At 49.2% G+C, this 26815-nt stretch overlaps 1 protein-coding gene across 1 annotated transcript; it reads left to right on the top strand.

The window, feature by feature from the left end:
- Positions 1-15049: 15049 nt before the first annotated feature.
- LOC121405060 lies at positions 15050-19977 on the top strand. The gene is given in 5 exon segments (XM_041595650.1): positions 15050-15615; positions 15681-17151; positions 17153-17296; positions 17299-18068; positions 18225-19977. Coding segments are annotated over 5 exon segments (4704 nt in total).
- The last annotated feature ends 6838 nt before the right edge of the window (positions 19978-26815 follow it).

Below are 26815 nucleotides of genomic sequence, written 5' to 3'. Positions count from 1 at the left end.
TGCAGATTCTAAAAGGTCACTGATTGTGGGCAGAAATTTACCCGTTACCAGTATTACTAGATCGTCTGCATAGGCCGTAACCTTATATCCGCTCCTCCCCAGCTGAAGAAGGAGGTCGTTGAGGACCAGGTTCCACAGTAGAGGGGATATAACTCCCCCTTGCGGAGTACCTCGTGTGACCGTCTTTCTTGACGAGGAGGAGCCTAGATTGGCATTGGCTTATCGTTCTGCTCCTGAGAACGCTGTCTAGCCATCCGGTTACCGTCGGGTGTGTGCCAATCTTGGCCAGTGCGGCCGTTATTGACTCGATCCTGACGTTGTTGAAGGCCCCTTCTATATCTAGAAAGGCCGCCAAGGACTCTTTTCGATATGCCCAACAACTTCGTGTAGTGCGGTCTCAACTGATCTACCTTTGAGGTAGGCGTGCTGAGCTCCACTGAACACTTGTTTGTCTAGCTTGGTTCTTATATATAGATCCATCAGTCGCTCCATCGTTTTAAGCAAAAATGACGACAGACTGATGGGTCTGTAGTCCTTTGGGGAGATGTGGTTTATCTTCCCGGCCTTGGGGATGAAGACCACTCTCACCTCCCTCCACCCATGGGGGACGTACCCAGTTAGGGGCATCCTTTGCCATGTAGGGGGTGTAATGGCGGTCGATACATCCGGTCCCGGTATTGTAGGGACTTATTTATGGCCCAATAATCTTGTCTGGTGCCATTATATTTCGTATGAGATCCTCGATTTCCTCTCCTGGATGATCCTCAGTATCGTTGGTGGCGTTGGATTCGTCACCGGTGACATCTGAGCAACCCGGGAAGTGAGTACTCATGAGGAGCTCCAGGGATTCTTGGCTGCTCTCTGCGAAGGTACCGTCCTGGCTGCGGAGCAGGCCTGGTGTGGTGGGTGCCTTCGACAGCACGCGTCGAAGCCTTGAGGCCTCAGTGGTACCATCTATGGCATCGCAGAAGGCTGCCCATGATTCCCTTTTCGCCCTCCTACAGGTGTTTTTGTAGGTATTGAAGCTGCGGCGATACTCGTCCCAACTTTCCTGTGTGTTTGTCACTTTTGCTTTATTGAAGAGCTTCCTCGATTCCTTTCTGACTTCGCTCAACTCCCGTGTCCACCATGGGTTGTGATTGGACTTTGGGGGTCGGCTGATCGGGCAGGATTTGAGAAACGCCATCTGTAGAGCATTAGTGACGGTCTGCGTAGCTTTCTCTAGTGCTTCCGTTTGAATTATGTCCCCTTCCGGTGGGTTAGGCAGCACCTTCTGTACGGTTGCGGAGAAGCGGTTCCAGTCTGTCCGCTTGGGATTGCGGTAGGCCTTGGGCCTCTCCTTGTTCCATTTGATGCTGTACACTATCCTGTAGTGGTCCGAAAAGGAACACTCACTGGACACGTGCCAGTCATCGATGGTAAGGGAGTCGCTATTCGAGGCCAGTGTTATATCTGTAACCTCTGCACGGTTCCTGTTGCGGAAGGTGGGGTGGTCTCCCCGGTTGCACACAACAAGATTTGTGGACAGAATGTACTCGAACAGCGACTCTCCTCTAGAATTTGTGCCCGTACTTCCCCAGAGGGAGTGATGGGCATTCGCGTCACAGCCTAAGACAATATCAAGTCGCTCCCTCCGCGCTTGGTGGATCAGGGCCCTGACATCCTCCGAGGGTGGGTCTTCCTCTTCGTACGGCAGGTATGCAGAGGCTAGGTATAGGTTTTTCCCGTCCTCCCTCTCACATAGTGCCACCGTTAGGTCCGGAGTGCTGTACCTGGAAGAAAACAGAACATTAAGCTCGTTCCTTACCACGATACAGGTTCTTGGCTTACCCGCGGGGTGTGGCGTGAGAAGGCGGTATCCGCGACCGTTCAGTCCCCGAACCCTTTCACCTTGGACCGTGGTTTTGAGAAACTCAAGAGTTTCTGCATTGCCACAGGCCACTGCTTTGGCTCCCTTATACCACTTGATACCCTTGAACTCGCAGACAAACGGGTTATCTGCGCGCACAATGGCATCCTTCATGGCGGTCAGGATCTCCGATTCTGCCTTCAGCCAATTCACGTCCGATATCTTCCCCTCTGGGTGACTTCGGTCGATGATGGCTACCTGCAGCTCGGCCGGCGATCCTAGGCTGGCCAGAATGTCCTCTGGTTTCGCCTTCTTCGACTCGGAAGCTTTTGTGGAGTCGTCCGTTCTCTGTCGCTTGAACCTTGGCTCTCGACCAGTCGGTTCCACCGGTGCCTTCTGTACAGAGGGCGTTGGTGGTGCCTTGGCACTCGCCGTGTTCTGCGTCAGAGGTGTGGTCCTCCCCCTCTGCTTCCCGGACACCTTTTTCCCCTTTCTCCCTCGCGTGTTCGCAGACGATGCCGTTGAGGGTTGGTCCACCTTCGTCTTCGTGCCAGCTGATGCTGACGCTGAAGTCGACGGTTTGGGGTCCCCAGTCACCGCCGCGTGTGCGCTTGGGGGGCCTTTGTCTCCGTTGGTAGGAGCGACTCCGTTAAGCCGCTCGTACCTCCGCACGTTTTGCTCGTGCTTCTTCTTGAGGCTCCTTTCCCTCGCCGTCAGCGTATCGGGGGGTCTTTGGCTAATACCACGGAGGTATTTTGCCGATGCCCTGTATCCCGACAGCCGTTTGCGTAGGGTCTCAGCCTCCGTCTTCTCATCCGTCACAGGTAGTGGACCCGAGTCGACCTGGATATTGGGAGCCGTGACTTGTGGCTCCGCCTTCTGCGGCTCTTCGTTGTATCCGAGTCGAGAGAAGGCGGTAGCCAACTCTGCCTCTGACACTGAGGGACCAGTGAAGACGAAGCTTCCGTCTGTGGTTCCCGGTTCCAGATCCTCTATCGTCCCTTTCTGTCTGCGGATCCTTCTGTTGCTTGTGGCATTACACGATTTGGCAGCCAAGCACTCCACTGCCATCTCGGGTTTCCTGCAGTCACAGGATATCGACGCCGGGGGGCCTGCGCTCGCACCCCCAATCACCGCCGGTACTGGGTCTCCGACTCCCTGCACCTTAACTGGTTCTTCGTTACTGGACATTCCCCCATAACGGATGCGTTTTATCCCTACCGCCAGGGTGAACTACTTTTAGCTTCGGCGCTCCCCCAAGACCTGCCCTGCTTGGGTGGCCCTTCTGGCAGCATTACGCTACCGCCGGTAAAGCTCTTGGGTTCCTTACGCTTACTAAGCCCCCTCATCGCGGCAAGATGGTAGTTCTCCGAGGGGGAAGGACTAAAATTCGAGAAAAATTAGAGCTAAACATGCAAAGATAGCTAAGAAATATAACTAATTACGGGAAAGGTATGTAAGTATTAGTGATTTAAGAAGAGGAAGGGAATTAGTAGTTGATATTATGTGGTAGAGGGAATTGAAGTCCGAGCAAAGTACCCTAAATGGTTCGTGCAAGGAATAATTCGATCTACAAAGCGGAAGGAACAAAGGAATGAAGTTTCTAGTAGATCTAATAGGAATCTTAAAGTTTATGCGGCTCAACAAGGTTGTGCATAAAAATCACACCAAGCATTTTTCTACGACTAACTAAAGTTGGAAGGTCTATTAAAAGCAATCTACGAGGATAAGATGGCAAGTTTTTCTGGACTGATTCTATACGGTCCTGGTGTACTTTGTACTGGGGGCACCATACACAAGAGCCGTACTCTAAAATCGGACGAACAAGCGAGATGTAGAGAGTCTTCGTTATATAGGGGTCGTCAAATTCCTTTGACCACCTCTTTATAAACCCAAGCACACCCATGGCCTTATTTACCATGGTAGAAATGTGTTCAGAAAACTTTAACTCTGGGTCTAATTTAACACCAAGATCATCAACCAAGGTCATTCTCTCAAGAGAACCACCGCAGAGGCTATAAGGAGCCAATAGGGGGCTGGAGCGATGAAATGTCATTACTTTGCATTTAGAGGCATTTAGGTGTAACATATTTGCACAACACCATGACTGAAAGTTATTGAGATCGGATTGCAAGTGAGAGTGAAATGAAATGTCCTTATACTGGACACAAAGTTTAACATCATCCGCATACATGAGTACTCGAGAGTTTGTTAATACTGAAGGCAGATAATTAATAAAGAGTGTGAATAGTAGGGGGCCTAGCTGGCTGCCCTGTGGTACTCCAGAAGTAACCTTAACAGGTGAAGAGAAGGAGTTTTTGAAGAGGAGTCTTTGAGACCCAGAACGAAGATAGCTGGAAATCCATCTCAAAAGATTAGGCGGAAACCCTAACAGGTCAAGTTTTTGTGCTAAAAGGGAATGGCTTACAGTATCGAATGCTTTACTGAAATCAGTTTAAATGACATCCGTCTGCAAGTTACCTTACCTTGGAAGCCTTTAATGATAAAAGAGGTAAACTCTAATAAATTTGTGGTTGTTGATCGTCGCCTTATAAATCCGTGCTGGGACGGAGATATAAGTGATTTGCAGAGATGTTGCAAGTGCGGAAGTAAAAATGTTTTCAAACATTTTAGGAATAGCGGATAACTTAGATATACCTCTATAATTATTTGCATAAGACTTGCTTCCTTTCTAATGGAGCGGAATAATAAAAGATTCCTTCCAGATGGGGGGGAAGCATGAAGAGTTAATGGATAGGGTGAATAGTTTAAGCAAGGGTCCACACAGAGCGTCGGCACAGTACCTAAGTACACAGCCGGGAACTCCGTCGGGACCTGGTGAAAACACCGGCTTAACTAGTCGAAGATCATGAAGCAGTGAGCTTTCATTTAACGCTGAAGATGCCATTCGACCTTGGTAAACTGTATGGATACGTCTGACCAGAGTAGCTTTCATGAGAATAGGTTGTTTGGAAAAATTTGGCAAAAAGATCGGCAATTGCCTGATCATTGTTTGCTGAAATATTGAGAAAAGATAACGAGGATGGTTGTGCGGACGTTCTACGCTTACTATTTACGAAGCTGTAAAACCTGTGAAAATCGTATCCTGCATCGAGATAGGTAGTTTTTATAGCTTGAGCGTTAAGAACGGAGAAATTTGACCGAGCTATTACATAGTGAGAAAGAGAAGAGGGAGAACCAACTTCTCGAAATTTTTTATAAAGTCTTGATTTTAAATTTTTTAGACTGGATAACTCTTTGGTAAACCAAGGAGGTTTTCCAGATCTAACCGGACAAGAAAGTGGGACACAAGAATCAAAAAATGTGTCAAGTACATTGTAAAAAAGGTTTGTGCCTTTCATAACGTCAGTGCACAAATACAGAGCGGACCAATCAAAATCACTAATGAGGTTATTAAGCTTCGTAAACTCGGCTTTACATAAGCAGCGGACACGTTCAGATAGCCTACCCATTCGATCCAATACAGTAGGGCCAATATCGACTGACACTTCGAATGTAGGATGGTAGGAGTCTTCAGGTATACTGAGCGGAAGGGCTCGGGTTAACAACGCTATGGTCGGATCCGAGACAAAGCACAGATCAAGCAATCGACCCAAGGAATTTTTCACATGGTTGACCTGAGACAGGGATAGGTCTAGCAAGCCGTCGATAAAGTCATGTCGTGACATGGGCACAAGGTTATTAGACTCGTTTACCGAAGACCAAACAGTACCTGCCAAATTGAAATCACCAAGAACTATCATATGGTCTTTATCTGATAGCGAGGAAGAAACAATTTTTAAAGCGGACAGGTGATGCTCGTATATTAAGATATCCGAGGAAGGTGGAATATACGAGCAAGTAATGAAAACGGAAAAGCCCGGGAGAATCAGTTTTACGCACAGGAATTTCAGGTCTTGTTGAACCCGGACCATGAAATGTTCCGACGTGAAGTTTGAGTCCACTGCAATTAGGACCCCACCTCCACGTCGAGACGAACGGTCATTTCTAAAAATTGTGTACCGACCTGGACATACGGCTCCGAGCTATGGGGAAATGCTTGCGTTAGTAATTTAGAAATAATCCAGAGAGCTCAATCGAAGATTCTAAGAACTATCACTGGGGCACCATGGTACATACGGAATGAAAATATCCGTCTCATTCGTCATTTTGTTTATGATGCGCTGTAGACTTTCAAGCAGCATCCTTTTCTCTTGGATCATGGGCTCAATTCCGGACTCATTCTCCATCGAGGTAATAGATCCAGAATCTATCTCCTTTTCCAATGCAGACAATTTTTTGGTCAACTCGTCGTTGTATTTGCTGACCAATTCTTTGATATTTTTAAAATATTCATTGGAGAAATAATTGTGCTCATATTTCGAGCCATGAGTTATAGGGGTGCCACAGAAATCACTAGTGAAATGGGAAACCACAGAATTCCGAGCGATTTCATTTTTCTTAGCATTGTCACAAACCAAATTCGAACTAAGGCTAGGGTTGAAACCTTTCAAGATTCAATTCGAATAGGGTTTATTTGCAGTTTTATTGATTTTATAATTTCAAAACAATTGGTTTTTAATTTTTTTTCCTTCTATAATATAAAATAATTGATTTTTCAAAGCTGTACTTTTATAATTTCAAAGCAAAAAAAACATCCCATATCGTGCGAGTCAAACGAAACAATGTACTCGGCAACTCTAGCAGTTGTCTGGCAACCCATTACTATGTGTCTGCGCTTAGCCGAACAGGGGTTTTTGACATAAATGCAATGGCAATAATGTGTAGAAATGGTTTGTTAGTTTTGTTTTGGCATTTTGAAGCGATGCCACCTTGTAGAACTACAAATGACTACAAATGTTTTCACAATTTGCACAAAAAGTATGCACACGTTTGACATAAAGGAAGTTTTACTACAATGAGCTATTTTTTGTAATGCTTAATTAAAGAAAAACATAATGCTTTCAATATAATTAATATTAAATATATTGCTCCGAACTCGACTTATAAAAGGTGGCATTACTGTATTAACTTCGAATGTCCGAATCGCCCTAGGTGGCCACCTCGCTCTGCAGCGGATTGAGAGCGGAATCGTTAAGTAAAAATTCAAACAGCTGATTGAAAACTGATTTGCTAAAATGCTTATTTTATTAACTCAACATGTGTAATGTTAAATTATTTGGATGAGGGTTAACCACCAATTTAACAACCTTTATGGGAAAGTAAGATTCGAATCGTTTTAGGTGTGTTTTATGGGTGTATTTAATCAAATCACTGGATAAATTGTGAGCGATTTTGATTCCGCTGAAAAATCGGTGTGTGGCACGGCGGAATGGAATTGAGGTGATTTTCCAGCGGAAGTGATTTCTGTGGCACCCCTGATAAGCTGAATATTTGTTTCGTCCTTTGAAAATGTTTTTCAGAGATTCATTAACCTCTTAAGCCGGTTATGAAAATATTCAGGTTTCTGCTTCCTTTCAGCAGGATCCTTTTTGTAGTTTCTGATGATGTTTTGGATCTCTTCGCCCGTGGCCAATTGCCTGTCCAGGCAAGTAGCCTGTCGTACTACTTTGACCCGATGGAGGTAATTTGTTTGTCGCTATGACAGGCTGTGCCTCTACTCACAACCAAGAAACTGGTCAAAGTAATCTAACAAATATTAATGACAATTTGGAATATTTTTTCCAATCCAACCGTAGTCGCCAACTTGACTGTATCGGTTTGGGTAGATTTAAATAAATCCAACAAATTTTCCTTCACAGAAGGATGATGATGAATGTATGTAAATTGGTCACCAAGTTGACCAATTATGCAGGATTTTTCGAATGAATCCATGTTCCAAATCTTGAACAAAATCCAGATGAACGGAAATGAATGAATCAAATGAATCTGTTGATGTAGATTCAAATTAATGAATCAAATGAATCTGTTGATGTAGATTCACTTGGTTCTGATGATAGTCAATGTGACAATCGTATGATGAAAATGAAATGTGTATGCTACCGGTTCATGTACCAGTAACAAATAGTCGCCGCAATCGGTACTTGAACAAATGGGGCTTCGGAGATGTGAATACGTCAGAGTTTTCTTTCGTACTGTGTTTATTCGGTAAAAATGCGAGGTATACTTAGGATCATAGGCTTGTTTAATTAGTTATTTGTATAAGTAGGTATGAAAACATGCTATATTTACTTATGACTAAACAATGATTACACTACTCGACAAAATTGAACTTTTGATTTAAGGTGTGAACCAAAATGACTTTTTCTGATAGATTTCGGGATTTAAAAATTTTTGTAGTACTTTATTTTTTTTTTTATGGTGACATTTTATTTTTAAGAATTTTTAAAATCTGTTATTTTTTTTTTTTGGTTTTTTTCAGAGGTAGTGCTTCTATTTTTCACATAACTTTATTTTCTTATATCTTGTTGCATAGTTCTGCAGAACTTTGCAGTTCTGAAAAGCTGACAAACGCAGCTGTTTAGGGCAGCAGCGCGGTTAACAGCGCTCTGTTAGCTCGCGCGCTCTCCCATGCCCTTCGCTCTCGCGCGGCGTGGACGCGATACACTCGGCGCTCCATCACGGGCGCTAGCCGTAGGCCGAGCGGGAGAGAACAGTCTCTCGACACCTACGCGCCTATCTACAACCAGCCCTCAGCTTTGTGCACGCCAAATACACCAGAATTATAGTTGACGCCCCCGCCTTTTTATTTATTTGGGAATCCGAACTGTGGGAACGACCAACATCCACCCTCCTACAAAACATTGGTCCTTCGAGCCGGATCTTCGCCTTCCCTATAAGGAGGAGTCCAACCTGCAAGCATCGGTGGATTATATCGCTACGTTCCGAAGATAAGTACGATTTCGTCTTCCCAAATCGCTTCCTAGTGCGTTTTTTGATTTATTCCCCACCACGTCCGAGTTCCGCGATATATGTATATATATTCTTATATAAATTAATTATTCAATATTCCCGTTACTTAGCCGCGGCATTTGCCATGGCAGAAGATCGGATAGTTTTATGTAATTTTATTCCGGCCAACTGGCACGGTTCAAAGTGAGTCAAGCTAAAAGTACAAAATGATATAATTATGCATAAGTCCCCCCAGCCTGGGCAGCGCTGCGCGAGCAGCGGCCAGTCGCTGCCCGCGCCCGGGGCCCGTTGGTGGGCGGAGTTTAGACAGTCCCCCTCCAGCCGCGCTGGGCCATACTAACCCCGCCGACCCGGGGGGGACCCCTCGGTGGCGCCCGAGCCCCAATTCTACGGACCGACCCCCTCTCCTGAGTGGGACTGAGTAGAGCTCATGACCCAGGTATTCCTAGACCAGGCGAGGTAGGTCCCCGCCCGTTGGTTTCGCTCGACCCCTAATGTAGTTCAGATTGCTTCGCTGAGCGCTGGAGGGGAGGTCAGGACCGCGTGGGCCCGTGAATTCAGGACGGGCACCGAGCGATGCCGGGCACCCGGCGTTTGGGTTGTCACGATTCAGGACCGAGAGCCATTGGGTGGGTCATGGGCGACCAGTTGCGTTCCTGAGGTTTCAACCAACGGTCGGACACAACTGATGGTGGGGGTCTGTTGTTGATGTAATAACCCCGCACACCAGGTGCGGGTTCAGGTGGTGGGTTGGAGCTGCGTGCCGGCCCCGGAGTGTAGCCCCGCGCCGGACCACCCAGTTTTTCTGCAGAGGTATTAGTGGGGGGGAGCCGGCCCACACCGGCCCCCCGGCTCAGCCCCAGCGGCGACCGGGCCACCGGGTACACTAATCTTCTTACAGGCTAACACCTAGGTACCCATATAAATGTAAAGTTTTCTAAGGGACTCTACAGTTTGACACGACCCGGTGGTTAGTGAGATGGATCTATGTCAGCATGGTCAGATAGGGGTTTACCAGTTGGTTTGCCGGTGTGTGAGCTAGGTCCCCATCAGTGATGAGATTCATTCTAGCTACAGGTTTCATACAAATGGGCTGAGTTGATAGTCCTTCCCTTGGCTGGTTGACGGTTTGTGAGGTTATTTATCTGGCTCTGAACTTTTGAGTTTATTACTATCTGTCTATTATTTGATGGACTAGCTGGCTTCAGTAACCTTGAACTTCTAGTCAGTGGGTCTGGCGTGCCGGCCACTACTGAGGGCCGTCCCTAGGAGTCTAAACTTCTCGCTAGCCTACGGTGAGCCAACTTCTAACATATCCTGACGTGGCTGGAGTCAACCTCCACAGTCTCAGGAGTGGGGGTCTGTCACTGTACGGTTTCGTCGGCAGGGCCATCGTAGGTTTGCTGTGTGCCTGATGAGTTAATTCCTCCCATACCAATACCGACCCGTCTGTATAGGTGTACGGGGGTGAAAGCGGTGATGGGGCCGCGACCAGTTGGTGGCCCAGAGCGTACAAGATGAAATAACTATCGGATATAGGAAGATAATACCACCACCATATTTCTTAGGCCTAACTAGTGAACTTACTTAGGTTGTCCTTATGGACCACCTTCCCTAATCAGGACTGTTGCCCCAAGTCCGCCTCCACCGCTTCTTCCACATACAGTGGGGTCATTTGTTTCCGGGTCTGTTGGTTTACCACACCTCTCCACCCTAGGTTCTGTTCTGTCTGGATTGGTTCATTCATTGTTTTGCCATTTGAGCTTTCTGGACCATTTTTTATATCTCTGTGAGCGTCCGCCGCAGCAGCGTGAACGCTAGGGCCTTTGTTCGTGACCGAAGTATTGACTTGTTGTATCACCGTTGCTTGGGGGCCGCCTTAGCCATTTTAAGGCATCTGCATTTCCACCAACGTGCGTGGAACCCCTACGCCGTTAGAGGTGCTATGAGGGGGGGTCGCGATGGACCCGTGTTTGCGCGACTGCGCTCAGTAAGCGCGGTTCGTGTCGCTAACGTTTTACGGGGCACCATTATTGCAGTGGAGTTTTAACCGCATGGTGCGGGACGCTATTGGTTGCGGATGGCGTTGTGTCCACACACGGGGGATTCCTATGGTCCACAGTAATTCCCCAGGGGTAGGGCGGGTCGGGAGTTCGTTTTTTGGGTGCCGTCACTTTGCTTGGGCACTTTACAGTTTACCACTACTTCGCTGGCCAGTTTGGCACTGGAACGGTTAACACCGTTTACGTTTCCTGGGCCGCCGGGGCCCGAGGTCTGCGGGATTTTTTCGTTTTCATCGAACAGCGGGACTCAGCCACTTGTCGCGGCCCCCATGTGTACAGCTAGGTGAACGGAGTACCACTGGGTCACCACTGACGACACTCAGCGAGGGCCACAGGAGTATTACGGGGTTTTTCCGCGTTGTTTGAGGGGGGGCCCCCTAAAGACTGGTCACATTGCGGGCTTGCTGATGATTCTATCGTGTAAGCATGACCCACGTGATGCGCTGCGCTGACCGCGGGCGCCGGCTAGCGCGCGTTGCACAGCGTCGCGCGGTCTCCCGGCTATAAGCCGGGCCCACTCACGCGTGCCTTCCACGCTTAACTTTGCGTTAGGATTTCCCTCCGACACCGCGAACGTGAGTGGCTGGTGGCAGTGAACACTTGCCCAGCCTTAAGGGTCCCGGCCCCATGCTACAGCTCCCGCCGTTAGGCGTAGTTGAGCTCCGCTTAGGTCGGACCACGTAAGGGCCGGCATCGCCCGGGAGGGGGGTGAGCGGATAGCTACGTTTCGGGCCCTTAGTTTTGGGGCGCGACGTGGGGTTTTTTTAGATTTATATTTACTAATCACCATTCCCTCGGTCGGATAGGGGGGGCGAGGGCTTCACCACGTAGGCGGCAGGCCCGGCGGGGCAGATCGGAGCTCACCCGGGCCGCTGTCCTCGCGGTACTATCCGTACGTCGTTTAGCGACCAGCCCCAGTTGGCTCTAGGTTTTCAGTACCCAGTCGGGTTTAACTGGTCGCCGTTACGCACGACCGAGGTTTGCCGTCGGCAACCATGCCCGGGGCACCGGGGGCGGCCACTCCCACGGAGGGTTTTCCCAGCGCCGCCGTTGGGGACCGTTTGCGGAAATTTAGTACCCAATGCCGACATTGGAGGGGGATCGCCAGCGAGCTCTTCAGACGTTCTCCATGCCATTCATCGGCTTTTCCACCCAATAGGGTGTTATGGGGCTTTTGTATGAGTGCTTTCAGGGGCTTAACCTCGGATCCAAATCAGCTCACCCGGGGGCTGAATTGGTTCCACCACCGGCGATGGGGCCACGACGGATAGGGGGACCCGTTGGGCGCGCACTTCTTTTCTTCACACTGCATGGTTTGCCTTACGGCCTGGGGGTATCACCACGTGGGTGGTTGACAGTGGTTTGGGGTAAGAGGGGGCTGGGCCCATGTTGCTTGCCAGCGGGCGCCTGGGGTTGCGCCACTAACATTGGCTTTCCCTCCATGGCCCTGGCGTATTGCGCGACGCCGCGGTCCCGCTGCCAGCGCTTGGGCTGGGCCAGCGGGGGCTTTAGGCCTTGCTGGCTGGAGTTTGCTCCGCCTGAGAACTATTTCCGAACTCACCGGCGGCGACAGGCGCGGCCGCTGTAACTGTATGGGCGCATTGTAGTATTTAGCCTCAGCGGGCCTGGCTGGGCGGCCCGACGGCTGGGGGATCCAGACGTTGGGGGTCTTTGGCGTACGTTTGTCAAGCTGCCGCTTGGGCCTTCGATCAGGTTTCAGACTACGTCACTATCGTCGGCACTTTCCCATCACTCATATGGTGCAAACGGGTAGCGTCTGTATTAGACACGCGCTCCCTAGCATAAACTCGGGGGATTTGCTGGTTTTTACAACCGTTAAATAATCGAGTTTCACTTCTTATTTTACTTTATTTTCTTTTCTTGTTTTTTTTTTTGTTTTTTTGGCTTGTCTAGTAAATTTACGCAATGACCTTATTTTCAGATTTAGGTTGGCTACATAGAACATTTAAAACCAACAATTCACTTACATCATTGTTCAGCCTATATTCCTGGCGATTAGATTGGTTAGCTTAACTATGCACCGGTTGAGCGTTTTGGATCCGTAACGTGGGCGGGGACCCTACAGCCGTGTAGTTGTTATTATATTTTCTTCCAGGCGAGGGAGGGCCCTTCAGCCTATTTTTCCTTGTAGACTCCGTGGGAGCGAGGGTACCCTTCAGCTCTTTTGACTTGTTTCGGTTGCAAGCTACTTCATTGGAGCGGGGTGCCCTTCAGCTCTTTCCTGTTTTAGTTTTTGTTTTCATTGGGTGTGCATGGACGTTCTCACTCGTTTGTGTTGTATTTTTAGTTAATTTTCTCTTTAGTGTATGGGGTCTTGATGTTTTTACACTTTCTGTTTTATTTCTTTTTATTTTGAGGAATTTTTCACGGGATTTTTCTCCATTTCTCACTCGTTTGTGTTGTATTATTTAGTTAATTTTCCATTTAGTGTGTGGGGATTTTTTCGGAATTTGTTTTTACACTTTTCGTTTTATTTCTTTTTCGAGTTTCACGGGATTTTTCCCTTTTTATGCTTTTTCTTGCTTTTAACTTTTGGTTTACGGGTTGCACCGCGTTAACTCGACTTAGTTTGACCCGTTGGGCGCATAATTATCAATATTCCCGTTACTTAAGCCGGGCTTAGCCACGCAGGACGGATAGTTTTAGTTTTTATTCCGGCCAACTGCCGGTCAGTGGTCACTAAAGTCAAAGTATAATTAGCATGTCCCCCCAGCCGGGCAGCGCGCGCGAGCGCGGCTCCAGTCGCGCCCAGCGCCCGGCGGACCCAGTTGGTCGGCGAGACGTAATGTCGCCCTCCAGCCCGCGGGCAACTACCCGCCGAACCCAGGCGGGGGGAGGTAACTTATACATATCTGTGCATACAGTGCTTCCTTCTCCTTCGCCAACGCCATATTATCGGCGATTCCGGCCGTTTTCCGTTCCGTCGCCTCCAACTACCAGTGCTACGGTAGTTCTTCCATTTCGTTTTGTCTGGGCATTATTTGTGAAAAATTAAATATATTCGACAAAATCCAACTGCACCCCAGTTCACTAAAACATATGTACATTCCAATTCGCAAGAGCGGCTCCGCATCTCCAAAATAACATACAAATATATATATACATCCATAAATACATACACATACATACATACATCCAAGTGCTAACAGAATAAAAACCCACTCAACAATTATTAAGTGTTTTTATTCCGACATCTATATACACATATTATTTCCATAGTTGGCTGCAATAGATCGATCTATATCTATATCGATGGAGCCATACATATGTATATAAAAATAACATAACGCACATACAAAAATACCACACTCCGTATTTAAATACCGCGTCCCACACATACATTCCGCTCATATCCACATACATTTAACAATAAAAATCTGCGATTCCGAGCAGTTTACGCGTTCCAGCAATAACTTTGGTCGCCACAATACGTGATATTATCTCCAATTCCGTAACAAATTATCCTCCACCCAGGCACAGCGCATTTCCGCCGCGATTTCGCATTTTTTTTTGTGCCAATTGTCGAATTGTATGTCCGTGGGAAATTAGAGGTGACAAAATTTAAGAAAAATCACAAACACCAAATTGAAGACAAGAAATAAATTCAAGCTGCCGAATTACCCAAAATACATAGTCCCACGTTTGTTCCGCTTCCACTAACAGACGACTGTATAAGGAATTATTATTATTTTTTTTTTTTGCATATTCCTTCCGATAGTCTCCGCCACACCAGTAGCAGTTAATTTCTTGGCTCCGATCCTCGTGCTCGTGTATCCTATCGGCCCTACCACCTCCACGGTATAACAAGGGGAGCAAGAAATCGACCAATTCCGTCCACAATCCATCCGCACTAGAGAAGGAAGATTAGTTGCCCACTGCAAGGGTCCGTCAAAAGGGTAAACGGAGGAAAGCCGCACTAACAATATTTTTTTTTCAAATATTGCCACAGCCAGTGTGACCGTTCCTCTCCTCGGCGTGTATCAATTTGATCCACTCATTGTTTGGGAACCTCGATCCAGAGCGGCCACAAATAATTCGAGTTGGTATTAAAAATTGTTGTCCAACATCGCGCGAGGCCCTTTCCTTTCCATTCCTCCAGCAGTGGGTTCTTTTTTGTGTGTTGAAGGGATTTAGTGCCTTCTCGTGTGGTGCCCAGCCCAGCCTTAGTTTTTTTTTCTGTTCTTTCGCCAATCCGCGGATTCCGCATCCGACTTCGCATCCTACCTCTGCGTGTGCGAGTAGTATGCCAACGGGGGACAAGGATAGCAAAGGGTTCTTGGCTGCGACATCTCCACGTCGGCTACGCACCTCTTCCGCCTCAGGAACTACCCCCACTCAAAAGATCAAGTCGCCAGTCACTCCCAGAGCAGCCAGTAGCAGCCCAGCTGCGAGGACCAAGTCGGTTCTCTTCCCGTCTCCCGTCACTCTCAAGGTGCCAGCTCGGATCCAAGGCGATCCAACCAGCTCCTTCGGTAATAGTCCCGTCAGCTCGAGACCTTCCATCACAATGGCTCAACCCGCCACCACTACTGCACGAGCAAAATTAGCCGCCGCCATTGGCCGGCTGTCTCATTTGGAAGCGCGCATCACTTCCGCTCCATCCGCATCTCTTGCCGAGGTTCGCCGAGGACAAATTCTGAGTATGTGGGCGGATGTCGAGGCGGAATATAAAGCTTGCTCCGCAGTGATGGTTGACGAGGACCCAAGGGTCCAAGAAGACATCCGAGAGAAGTACGGCGAGTGCTATGGGGTATTTGAGCAGTGCCTCGCCGACCTCAATGCTCAGCTGGCCCAAACAGCAGTCCATCCGTCTGCACCGCAAACCTACCAGGGCGGCTGCCGACTGCCTCCCTGCGACATCGAGGTCTTCGCAGGAGATTACGTTGGCCTACTTTTCGAGATTTTTTTACTGCAATTTACATAAATAATTCTAGGCTGTCTCCGGTAGAGAAGTTGTACCATCTCACCGCGAAGACAAGTGGCGATCCGAAGGCCATAGTCGAGAAGTCCCCGCTCACAAACGATGGTTTCGAGTCGGCATGGTCGGCCCTCCGAAACCGTTATGAAAATAATCGGCTCCTGGTGACCAACCAGATAAATATTTTGCTCTTTTTGCCTCGCGTCGAGTCCGAGACCAGTGGAGCTTTAAAAGAGCTTCAAAGCACGATGCAAGGGGTCCTCACCGCCCTTGCTCAATCCAAGGTCTGCACCGACAACTGGGATAGCCTCCTCGTTACTATTTGTGCCTCCAAGTTGCCGAAGTTGACCCGGTCTTTGTGGGAAGCGTCTGTCACAGACAAGAAGGAGGTGCCTCCATGGACGGAAATCGATGCCTTCCTCACTCAGCGCTATTTGACGCTAGAGGCCATGGAGAGCGACCCGTCCACTTCCAAAGGCAATCCGACCCCACCATCGTCCAAAGGTTCCTTGAATCCGCAATCCTCCGGAAGCAACTCCAATCCGTTCCGGTCTCATGGTAGTCCCGTGCCAAGGAAGTTTCACTCCTTCCAGACACAAGTGAGTCCGAAGAGAAGAACGTGTGATCTCTGTTCCAAAGAGAACCATCCGATCCGACTGTGTCCGCACTTCCTACAAATGACTGTGGATGCACGAGCCAGCTGCATTAAAAAAAGGCAGCTGTGCTTGAACTGTTTCGCTAGAGGTCATCAGCTCCGTGAATGCCAAAGCGCCCACAGTTGCTTCACTTGTGGAGCCCGCCACCACACGCTCCTGCATCGGGGGACTCCAGCTCCCAGCGAGCTGACTTCCACAACAGCGGAGGATCCCGCTTCTTCCGTCGCTCCGCCCAACGTTCAGAACTATTTTGCTTCGGGAACAAGAGCGGTGCTTCTCGGTACGGCAATAATCAACATCTGCCACCGGGGGACAAATTTCCGTGCCCGCGCTCTGATCGACTCGGGCTCCGAGGCGACGTTCATTACGGAACGTCTCTTTAATATCCTCCAGTTGCCATTCCGCCTTATTCAGGCCCAGGTTTCAGGCCTAAATCAGACTGTAGCAGCTCAATCCAAGAAGCTCTGTGATTTGTCCATTCGCTCCCTGATGACGCCGAGCGTACAGTTAAACGCCACGGCCTACGTCCTGCCCGACATAGCCGGCAATCTCCCTTCATATCCGATCCCGCAGAGCGCGTTGCGAGACTTGCCGAACCTGCCTTTAGCAGACCCTAAATTTTATGAGAGCTCACACATAGACGTTCTGATCGGAGCCCACATCCTTCTGTCCATACTGTTAAGCGGCTCACAGACCGACATCTGTGGTTCCCTCCTCGGACAGCAAACCATCTTTGGATGGGTGCTTACCGGTCCAGTGCCAAGTGCTGTTCCAGACCAGATTGCATCTTTCTCCACCCAAATTTCCCACGTCCGCGATGCTCCATTGGACAAACTTCTCACAAAGTTTTGGGAGGTGGAGGATCTACCTATCAAGGTAGCAGGAGAGTCGGACTCCTATTGCGAAAGAAATTTTCTGCGAACCACGTCAAGAACGTCAAGTGGAAAGTACGTGGTAACACTGCCGTTTCGTGACCCCGATCATTGTGGATCGGGCCTGGGGCATTCAAGGTCCATTGCCCTAGCTCAGTTTCTCCGAAATGAGAATCGGCTAAAGAGAAACGTTCCATTTCAAGAACAGTATAACTCTGTGATCCAGGAATACTTAGATCTCGATCATATGACAGAGGTTCCGTCCACTAACGAGTCCGCCAATTATTATCTTCCGCACCATGCGGTAATCAAGCCGGAGAGCACTACCACGAAAGTCCGCGTGGTATTCAACGCGTCCAGCCCTTCTGCGAACGGCACGAGCTTAAATGATCTTCTTCATGCTGGTCCGGTCCTCCAATCCGATTTAACCCTCCAAATCCTGAAGTGGCGCTACTTCCGATACGTCTTCAACGCCGACATTACAAAGATGTACCGCCAAATTTGGGTACATCCAACGTGCACACCCTTCCAGCGAATATTATTTCGAAACCAGGAGGGTGAGATTCGGGATTATGAGCTGAAAATCGTGACCTTTGGTGTCAATTGCTCTCCGTTTCTAGCCATCCGGGTACTGCAACAGCTTGCCGACGACATCCAGTCGCGATTTCCAAAGGCAAGCCACATTGTACGGCATTTCATGTACGTCGACGACGTCCTAGCCGGGGCAGACTCCATCAAGGAGGCTCAGCTGGCTATCCACGAATTGCAGGCCGCCCTCAGCTCTGCAGGTTTTCCACTGCGCAAATGGACGTCCAACCACAAGGAGATTTTGGACGAGCTTCCGAGTGACCACCTCCTGCACACCGATTTTCTGGAAATCGATGCCGAGAGCACGGCAAAGACCCTCGGAATTCGCTGGAAGGCGGCGTCAGACGAGTTCTTCTTTGTTTCTCCCGTGTTCACGCTTGAGTTATCCCACACCAAGCGAGAAGTTCTTTCCCAAATTGCGAAGCTGTTTGACCCCGCGGGGTGGCTAGCCCCATTCATCGTCCGGTCCAAGATTTTTATGCAGGAGATCTGGTTGCAAGATTTGGGATGGGACGAACCTCTTCCAAGTTCGTTGTACCAACGCTGGCTGGACTTTCTGCAAAGTTACGCATCACTACCCGAGATCAAGATTTCAAGATGGGTATGTTACCAGCCATCGGTAAAGATCGAACATCACGGTTTCTGCGATGCCTCCGAAAAGGCGTACGGTGCAGCGCTCTACGTGCGCGTCGAGTGTGACCAGCATATCACGGTGCATCTACTGTCGGCGAAAACACGAGTCGCTCCCGTGAAAACCGTTTCGCTTCCTCGACTAGAGCTGTGCGGTGCAGTGCTCCTTTCCGAAATGGCGACGGCTATCCTGCCAAGCATGCCGACGGGAAGTCATCAATGCTACTACTGGACCGATTCTACTATTGTACTGGCCTGGTTGAGCAAGCCCGCTTGCCATTGGACTACCTTTGTGGCCAATCGAGTGACGAAAATAGCTCAGACTACCGAAACCAGTCATTGGGCTCATGTTCGTTCCGAACATAACCCCGCTGACTTAGCCAGTCGAGGCGTAGCTTTACCAGAACTGGTGGGTAGCCAACTCTGGTGGCATGGACCAGCGTGGTTGCAATCTCCACGTTATCAATGGCCAGCCCAAGCCGCCGAAACTCCAGTTCAAACCCTAGAGCAGCGGGCCGTGAAGGTCCATCTCGTTTCCAGCCCACCCGAAGATTTCCTGGAGCGATTCTCCCAGCTTGAGAAGGCTCTTCGAGTGCGGGCATATGTTCTACGTTTTATTCAGTGTTGCCGGAAAGTAACACTCGCATGTAGGGACCACCTCACTAGTGGGGAAATTAACGAAGCGGAGCGAACTCTTATCCTAGAGGCTCAGCGCCGGGACTTCCCCCAAGAATCTCACTACCTGAGTGGTAAACGTCCCGTGCCAAGTTCAAGCTCTATTTTGAATCTGAACCCCTTTCTAGACCGACAGGGGATCATGAGAGCCTGTGGCCGGATCACAGCTTCACAAGATCTGAAGTATGATGAGCGCCATCCAATCATCCTGTCCTATAGTTGCCGCCTGTCTCGCCTGCTCGCTCACTTGACGCACAGGATCACTCTCCATGGCGGCAATCAACTGATGACGCGCCTCATTCGCTGCAAATATTGGATCCCGAGAATCCGGAACCTGATGAAGGGCGTGGTGAACTCCTGCAAGGTCTGCATCATCCACAAGAAGAAGCTACAGACCGAACTGATGGGTGATCTCCCGACAGACCGAACTTCTTTCTCCAGACCGTTTACCCATACCGGTATTGACTATGCAGGTCCTTTCGACATAAGGAACTATACCGGGAGAGCGTGCCTGATCACCAAGGGTTATGTGTGCGTATTTGTATGTTTTTCCACGAAGGCCATTCACTTGGAGGCTACTTCCGACCTGACCACCGAGAAGTTTCTAGCAGCTTTCGCTCGCTTCGTCGCTAGACGAGGTTGTCCGCAGCGTATCCATTCCGACAATGGAAAAACTTTCGTGGGAGCAGCAACTGTACTTTCTCGGGACTTTCTAGAGGCGTTCCAGGATTCGGTGACTGAGGCATACAGCCATCAACGGGTTGCATGGCGTTTCATCCCGCCAGGAGCTCCACATATGGGGGGCCACGTCCACCCGGAAATATACCTTTGAGGACGCTGCTCTCGACGCTGCTCGCTAAGATTGAAGCATGCCTAAATTCCAGGCCACTCTCACCTATGTCCGAAAGTCCGACAGAGTTGCTGGCCCTCAATCCAGGGCACTTCCTTATCGGAGGACCGTTAATGGCGACCGCAGAGCCCGAAATTAAAGAGAACCTCCAGTCGATCATTAATCGGTGGCAGCATTTGAAGGCCCTCAACCAGCAGTTCTGCCAGAGGTGGAAGGATGAGTACCTCATGGAACTCCACAAGCGCAACAAGTGGCAGACGGATATGCCCAATCTTCAGATCGGCGATATGGTTATCGTGAAAGAAGATAACCTGCCTTCTAACGACTGGCGACTCGGAAGAGTACAGTCCGTGTATCCCGGCGCCGATAACAGGGTTCGGGTGGTAGACATTCTTACTGCCCGCGGTGTGCTCAAACGCCCGGTCGCAAAAGTCGTTCTCCTTCCGGGGGAACTCCCTCGTCCCGTACAACAATAACGGAAGGCGTCCTGTGCCTAGCCCGTTTAGTAATGCCTCTCCGTGTCTACTATTCTATCCAAGTTTCTTTTCGCCTCCAAAAAACCCTCGTTTGTTCTTCCAACAGTACTTAGAGAAGTGCCTGTCACCTGTTCCTAGCACGTTACTAATGCTTCTCCGATTCTTCTTTTCCGAACCAGTTCATTTTGCATCCAGATCCTGATGGCTCCACAACCCCGTGTCAATCACACCTCAGGGAGCAGACGCTCCCGAGTACAAGCTACCTACCGCTGCCGAGTCTGCTCCGGAAGCCATCCACTACGAGACTGCCGTAGCTTCCTCAAGCTGAGCGTGGCGAAGAGGCTCCGAGCCGTGCTGGTAAACAAATACTGCCGAAACTGCCTGGCTCATCAGCACTCTGGCAAGGATTGCCGAAGTGGTGGCCGGTGCAAGGTGTGCCACAAGGACCATGACACGCTGCTCCACATGCGACCGTCCCAGCGCCCAGCCCGCTCGGAGTCGCCAGCTTCGTCTCCAGCTCCGTCTCCAGCTCCGTCTCCAGCTTCGGTGTCCCGAGCCGATCGCCGGCCTCGTTCTCCGGAAAGACGCCCAAAGACGTGGTCCTCTCAGCGCCCAGCCCGCTCGGAGTCGTCAGCCGTGACTCCAGGTTCGTCTCCAGCTCCAGTGTCCCGAGCCGATCGCCGACCCATCGTGGGTCATCCGGCTCCATCGGTCGATACGCTGCTCCAGCACCGAAGCACCAACTGCCTCCCGACAGCCCGAGTGGTCTTGGACACGGGAACGAAAACCCACGAGACAACGGCGCTCATCGACCCATGCACGCCTGTGAGCTGCATTGACGCTTCCTTGGCCACCGACTTAAAGTTGCCCAGCACGCGCATCGGAGCGGAGAAGGTGGCCACGGCTATTATCCGCGCCAGGACCGGCGATGTCCAATCGGACGTGGTCCTCAAACTGGCGCCCCGCTTACGCGTCCGCACGCCGCTGCGACCCTTGAGCGAGGCGACTCGGATCAGGTTCAACGACATCAGCCTTGCCAATGAGCATTTCCATCGCCCGGCCACCGTCTCTCTAGTATTTTGAGCGGATGTCTACCAGAAGGTGATCCAACCCGGGTTCCTTGCTCGAGGAGACGGCCTTCCAGCCCTTCCAGCTTCCCAAAGCACCGTTTTCGGATGGATTGTATCCGGGGCCTGTACGCAGCCATAGGAGGTGATGTTGCAGGGGGGAGGATGTTTAGGGTAGCAGCGCGGTTAACAGCGCTCTGTTAGCTCGCGCGCTCTCCCATGCCCTTCGCTCTCGCGCGGCGTGGACGCGATCCACTCGGCGCTCCATCACGGGCGCTAGCCGTAGGCCGAGCGGGAGAGAACAATCTCTCGACACCTACGCGCCTATCTACAACCAGCCCTCAGCTTTGTGCACGCCAAATACACCAGAATTATAGTTGACGCCCCCGCCTTTTTATTTATTTGGGAATCCGAACTGTAGGAACGACCAACATCCACCCTCCTACAAAACAGCAGCTATAAATCCGACCCAGACCTTTTGTATCTGCAGCTTAACGCCTGGAAGATATTAAGCTTTCAAATTCAAATTTCATCAATTTTTGCGGTATTATTTTTCGAAATTTTGATTTTAAAAACTCGGGAAAAGTCGGAAAAAAAATAATTCTTCGCCAACATTTTTGGTTTTCGATAGACGCATTAAATGGGCGTCGTTTAAGGTATTGCTCATTAGAATCTATGGATAAACGGACAATTTGGACCCATTTGACCAAAAAAACTCAAAAATAATTTTACCTGAAATTAATGCTTTTTTTCACATAACTTAAGTATCTTACATCTGGTTGCATAGAACTTTGCAGTTCTAAAAAGGTGCCGAGTGCAACTATAAATCATACCCAGACACTTTGTATTTGCAGCTTAACGCCTGGAAGATATTCAGCTTTCAAATTCCAATTTCATCATTTTTTTGCAGTATTTTTCCCAAAATTTTTACTTTAAAAACTCGGGAAAAGTCGAAAAAAAATAATTCTTGGCATGCATTTTTAGTTTTAGATAATAGAAGCACTAGCTCTGAAAAAAAAACAAAACAAAAAATACCAGATTTTAAAAAATTCTTTAAAAAAAAACTACACCATACAAAAAGAACCATATTTCGTTAAAAAATGTTAAGCCCCGAAATCTATAAGAATCTAAATTTTGGGCCACAGCCTAATTCTAGTGTTGACTAGTGTTACCAATCTCACTGCAGGGGTTCTAGCAGGGTTTTTGCTGAATGAGTTGGATAATTGGTGAAATCTATTGCATATATATATTGATAACATTCATATCGTCGTTAATCAGTTATTGGCAGTTAAAAACCCACACAAGTTTTTGCGAACTAGTTAACTAAATATATAAACCTCAGCTGGACTTGTTGATTTTCACCAATCGTTCGTTTTTTAACAGTAACTAAAAATAAATAAATAAATACCTTATCAATAGAAACGAGTTTCTAAGTTTCATTATTATTTGAAAAAACCGACGAATTTAATTTTTTATACCCGTACTCAAAAGAAAGTTAAGGGGTACATTAGATTTGTGGTAAAAGTGGATGTGTGTAATTTATATTCTTGATCAGCATTGTAACGAACCATGGTTCCCCATGGTTCGTCACAACTAAGTAAAACCTCTAAACCTCTTTAAATATCTTTAAATGTATAATCATATAAATAAAAGCCAAGTAAGAATCTCAAATCTCCCTAAAGTTACATTCCTTTCCCACGGTACCGGTGCACACCGATCACCTTACCTGGGACATTGGACCCTTGTTGGGAGGCGATTGCTTAGGTAACCCTCGATTACCGGGCAAAACCCCCACATGCGCGAGCCAGTCAGCAGTCTCCGACTCTCCTTACCGGGGATATTGGACACTGACTGCAGGGCTAATGATTTGGTAACCGTCTGTTACCGATCAGCCCGTCTGCACGCGCAGACTATAATTCGGCCAGAGAGATTTATGTAAGAACCCTTCCCACGGTCTGGAGTAGAAATAAGATATCTATAAGACATTCATGGAAGGCCGGCCGATCTATAAAAAGGCAGTCCACCAGCCATCGTCGGAGGCAGTCAATCAGCCATCGCGGGCGTCAGTCAAATCACCATCCGCGTCGTAGTACAAGTAAACATAACATAACCGGGTAGAATAATCATACGGAAGAATACGGAAGAATAAAGAAAACCATTTAAATTAAAAGAACCAAAAAGTGTTGTGATTTCTATTTCAGTTTCTGGCAAAGTTCCTGGTTTCCCGATAAAGTCCTCGTGAATTAGAAATATCTTGTAATTCAGGACCCTGGACAGGCTGATGCATACCTCAGCCTGAAATAGGACATTACAAGTGGTGTTGATCGCTTCACCTGGGAGTAGCGTTGGCTGCGTCATCTGCTTGTGACGAACCATGGGAACCAATGTTCGTTACACCCCCCCCTTTCTTCCGGGTGGGTGATGGAGAGATTTGTGGCGTCGCTTGGCGGGTGCTAAGGTTCGCCTTTTTCCGGGTTATCCTGTCCTTTGGCTTGTGCCGAGCAGTAGAAAATATAACGTAACCGACGCCACGCTAAAGTGACGAGACTCACAGCGACGAATCCGGAGACTCGGCACTCCCCTTTCTTCCGGTAGGAGGTGGTGTTGTAGGGCGCGTTGAATTTAGTGGTGGGTGTCTCGAATAATAACTTTCACTCAAATCACTCGAACTGATTTATTAACTGGAGAACTCAGCTATATATAGCGTTTTCCCTTTCTTGATAGGGCCGTTGCGGCCGTACGTAGCCGCTTTTCTTCGAACAGGGCTCAGGTTTCGTCTTAGCGGGTTGAGCGACACTTTTCCAGGTTATTGGTGATGTTTCGCTGCGGGGGGTGATCGCCGTTCGATGTCACGTGTGCTGAGTCCTCGGGTTTTTCTGTCTGTCGGCCGCGCGTGTGCTGAGGTTGATATTTATTTTTCTTTGTCTTGTCTCTTGCTGGGGATTTTGGTGGCGCATGTGCTGAGTTTTCATTTCTTTGGGTGTTGAACTCGTCATTTGAGAGCGTTCGTTACTTCCGTTGTAGTGGCGGTTGGTTACGTCTTCTGAGCCCGCGGGTTTTTGGTCATTGGCTGCGCGTGTGCTGCGTTCTCGTCTTTAGGTTCGTTGGCTTTGGCTGGTCAGCTGCCAATATATGGAAACCAAAGTCGGGGCTAGGGGGATTGCGGGGGGCTAGTGGTAGTATTTGCCTCGTCGGTGGCATCCCTGTCCTCGTGGAATTCCTTCAGGTCGTTGATGTTAGCAACCTTCGCTTTTCGGCTGCCCGGATGCTGTAGTTTTACAATGTTCGGTGATGCAAAACCTTTGACTCGGTAGGGTCCATCGTATTTCGGTGCCAGCTTAGCGGCGAATCCGTCGGCCGCGTTGGAGAGGTGGTGTTGTCGTAGAAGTACTAGGGATCCAATAGTGGGGCGCCATTGCCGGCGGCGGAGGTTGTAATGCCTTCCTTGTTCTTGGCTTGCCCTCTGGATGTTATTTCTGACAATGGTGAATACTTCGCTGAGTTTGGTTGCCTTGCCGAGAGCGGTCTCGGGGGGGCTTCCGGTGCCTGCCGTGACTTCGTCATAGAGGGCTCCAGGCAAACGGGGCTCTCTTCCATGCAGTAGGAAAGCTGGGATAAATCCCGTTGTCTCCGAGACGCTGGAATTTATTGCGAGGGATATTTCCGGTAGTAGCTCATCCCAGGTATTTTGACGATCCCCTACGAATTGGGCAATCATGGTCTTGACCGTCCAATTTGCCCGTTCCGTTGGATTTTCCTGGGGGCAGTATGGTGCGGTATGTTGCAGTTCTACTCCTGCTGTCTGTAGAAATGACCGAAACGATCGACTTGTGAATTGCGTGCCGTTGTCGCACACAAAGCGTTTGGGTATGCCGAAATGGCTCAGGATTCGTTCTCGGAAAGCCAGTTCCAGGGTAGCGGTGGTGGCCTTTTTGAGTGGTACCAATTCGACCCATTTCGTGAAAGTGTCAAAGAAGACGAGCAGCATCGTGTTTCCTTTCTTTGATCGAGGTAGTGGTCCAACGAAGTCAGCGCATAGTGTAGCGAATGGCTCTTCGGCTTTGCGAGTGAGCATCTGGCCCACCGGCTTGCGTTGTTGAGCTTTGAACTTCTGGCAGCTTACGCAGCCACGGACATATTTCCTCACGTCTCGGTAGAAACCTGGCCGTTGGGATATTCGGGTGATGGTTTTCCTGACCCCTAGGTGGCCGGCTGTGGGTTGGTCGTGGCATTCGTGAAGTATTCTGGCTCGTTGATCTTTTGCTACGCAGAGTTTCCATGCTATATGGTCGTCGTCGTCGGTGCCATGGCCCAGATGTCGATATAGTTCCCCTTGGCGTAGGTGTAGTCGGGGTATTTTTGAGGCTCGTCCTGGACTTGTTTTATACTGCGCTGGAGCCAGGGGCAGACTGTCTTCTCCTCTTCGATCCGTGTGAGTGTTCCTAATGGCTGCCTGGATAGTGCATCTGCAACTACTTTCTGTTTGCCCGCACGATAATGCACGTCATATTGGTATTGCTGAAGTTCGAGGGCCCATCTCGCCACTCTACCGTATGGGCTGTCAAGCGTATTTAGCCATTTTACCGCGAGATGATCGGTGATTACATCGAAGCGGTAACCTTCCAGGTATCAGCGTAGTTTTCGAATGGCCCAAATGACCGCCAGGCACTCCTTGTCGGTAGCGGAGTAGTTTTCTTCCGCCTGGTTCAGTCTTCGGCTGACATATGCTATGACTCGTTCTTTGCCTTCGATTTCTTGGGTGAGAACTGCGCCAACTCCTAGATTGCTCGCATCTGTTTGCAGCGAGAACTTGACGTTGAAATCGGGGCACGCAAGGACGGGGGCGGTCGTGAGAAGTGCCTTCAGTAGGTCAAAAGCAGCCTGTTGTGCTTCGGACCATACCCATGGTTGGTCCTTCTTGAGTAGGCGAGACATCGGTTGGACGACCGTCGCGAAGTTTGGTACAAATCTTCGGTACCAGGACGCCATCCCGATGCATTGACGAAGCTCTTTTAGGTTGGTGGGCGGCCGGAGTTCTTTGACGGCGGCAATTTTGTCGGGGTCGGTGTGGATTCCCTCATTGCTGATCATATGGCCGAGATACTTGATTTGGGTTTGAAAGAACGCGCATTTTTCCGCATTTATCCTTAGGTTCGCTTTCCGGAGTTGGGACAAAACCACTTTCAAGTTGCGTAGATGTTCGTTCAAATCTCGCCCCACGATGACAATGTCATCTAGGTATGCGAATGCATATGGCTCCATGTCTGTACCAATCAC

This window comes from Drosophila obscura, unplaced genomic scaffold (assembly GCF_018151105.1).
Source record: "Drosophila obscura isolate BZ-5 IFL unplaced genomic scaffold, ASM1815110v1 contig_137, whole genome shotgun sequence".
NCBI lineage: Eukaryota > Metazoa > Arthropoda > Insecta > Diptera > Drosophilidae > Drosophila > Drosophila obscura.
The sequence above is the reverse complement of the archived record's forward strand: the minus strand, read 5'-3'. Positions and strand labels throughout refer to the sequence as shown.